Source organism: Penaeus monodon, chromosome 30, assembly GCF_015228065.2.
Source record: "Penaeus monodon isolate SGIC_2016 chromosome 30, NSTDA_Pmon_1, whole genome shotgun sequence".
Lineage (NCBI taxonomy): Eukaryota > Metazoa > Arthropoda > Malacostraca > Decapoda > Penaeidae > Penaeus > Penaeus monodon.
Window position 1 is genome coordinate 28,033,420 of NC_051415.1, and position 1,687 is coordinate 28,035,106.

General features: G+C 41.3%; 1 protein-coding gene across 1 annotated transcript in view; it reads right to left on the reverse strand.

Moving 5' to 3' along the window:
- The window catches only part of LOC119592682 (protein melted-like), a gene marked incomplete at its 5' end in the record, with an annotated part of 9,656 nt that overhangs the window by 5,281 nt on the left and 2,688 nt on the right, over positions 1-1,687 (reverse strand). The window contains 4 exon segments of the mRNA XM_037941598.1: positions 68-171; positions 351-500; positions 951-1,157; positions 1,355-1,648. Coding sequence (XP_037797526.1) covers positions 68-171; positions 351-500; positions 951-1,157; positions 1,355-1,648 — 755 coding nt within the window.

Genomic DNA, 1,687 nt, shown 5'->3' on the forward strand with positions numbered 1-1,687 from the left:
TATCATATTTATCAGCTTTTAACAACTGACTTCCTTCAACAAATATTTACATCTGTATATGACCCACCTGTGTACATGCGTTTGTTGTAGTTGTGTGAGGATCATGGGTGATGTGTGTTAATGTGGTATTGGACCTTGTTGCCACTGCATGACTGGTTGTGACAGAACTCACTATGAGAGAGAAATAAAAATATTAATTAATTAAGCAATAAGCATCTACATTCACCTAATATTAATTGTATATCACTGCTGCAGCTACAGTATCATCATGTCCAGCTGAAATACTTTTTTCAAAGTACATTAAGAAAAAAACTTAATTCTTAAGACATTTCATTGGACAACATATTTACCAGTGGGAGAGTGTAGTGTAGTGGTTGCAGTGGTAGGGGCGGGCGAGATGGAGGCTGTGGAAGGGGGTAAAGAGAGTGGGGACTGGGAGTGTCGGAGGTGAGAGACGACACTCCCGACACTGGACACCGGGGCTGGTGAAGTTGAGGGGGCTGTTGAGGGGAATTAAGCGAAGCATTCATCAGCTGGCATAGCTCCAAACCAAAAGCAAATGAAGCCCAGGAACAGCAAAAGCACATGTATAACAACAACACAAAATATCATTACACACTTCTCTAATAATAACTACTAGCTTAAAGCAGCAGAAATTTTACACATTTAACACTCCCATACAGTAAATGTCTGACTATTTTTGCTGACCTAAGTAGCCACATTACACATGTATGTAAAGCATTTTATACTTAATGAGACACCTGACAATACACATATCAGTACATGTTATTGATTTTTTTTTATCTTTTAATAATCACCATACTGCAAACTATATTAATGCTAGGATCAATTCTTAACCCTGAGATCACAGTTTTCAATAGTGTTCCCAAGCAAGCTTTAGCTTCTCCTTCAAACTTCACTCTTAGCAAACTAAGAAAGACTGCACTTACCAAGCTCTCTAGAGGACAAGTGCAGTGGGAGTGAGAGTGTATGATGCCCTGTGTGTGTGACTGCCGTGTTTTGGGACACATCAGGGGGCAGCAAGGTAGCCTGAGACTGATGGGATCCTAAAACACCTGATGATGCCCCAAGCTCTCCAGTTCCTTCTCTCAGTGTTGCTAAAGAGGAACTCATGCTCTTTGCTGGGCTTACTGTACCTAATAGGTAGATAATGAGAGGGCAAAACTTGAAATATCACTTGGTAAAATAAACAGAAGACAATATACTACACCTACTACCCTTAGAGAAACAAATCATGATTATTTGTTATAATAAAATTTTTATCTGAAGAAGTTTTAAATAATTCCATTATTTGAACATTCTAGTTACTCCACTAATGGAACCCTTCACTTACCAGGCAATGGTGAGACTGTGGACATAGGAACCCCAGCTGGAGGTGGGGGACTTGACACCAAGCGTGAACCCCCTATTTGTGAACCCCCAACCTGTGAGCCCCCCATGTGGTGGCCTATGGTTGACCCTGGGAGATGGCCAGAACTTGGCCCCAAATGACCAGAAAACAGACGGGAGGGAGGTGCTAACACTGTTATGGACCGATTCATATGCAAGCCATGAGATGAACTGATGCGTGTCATGGATTTGTCAAGCTGGATTGTAGAGGAACCTAGACGGCCAGTGCTCTGTGGTACTTTAAAAGAAATTGAAGTTGTAGTACAGTGTTTGTATG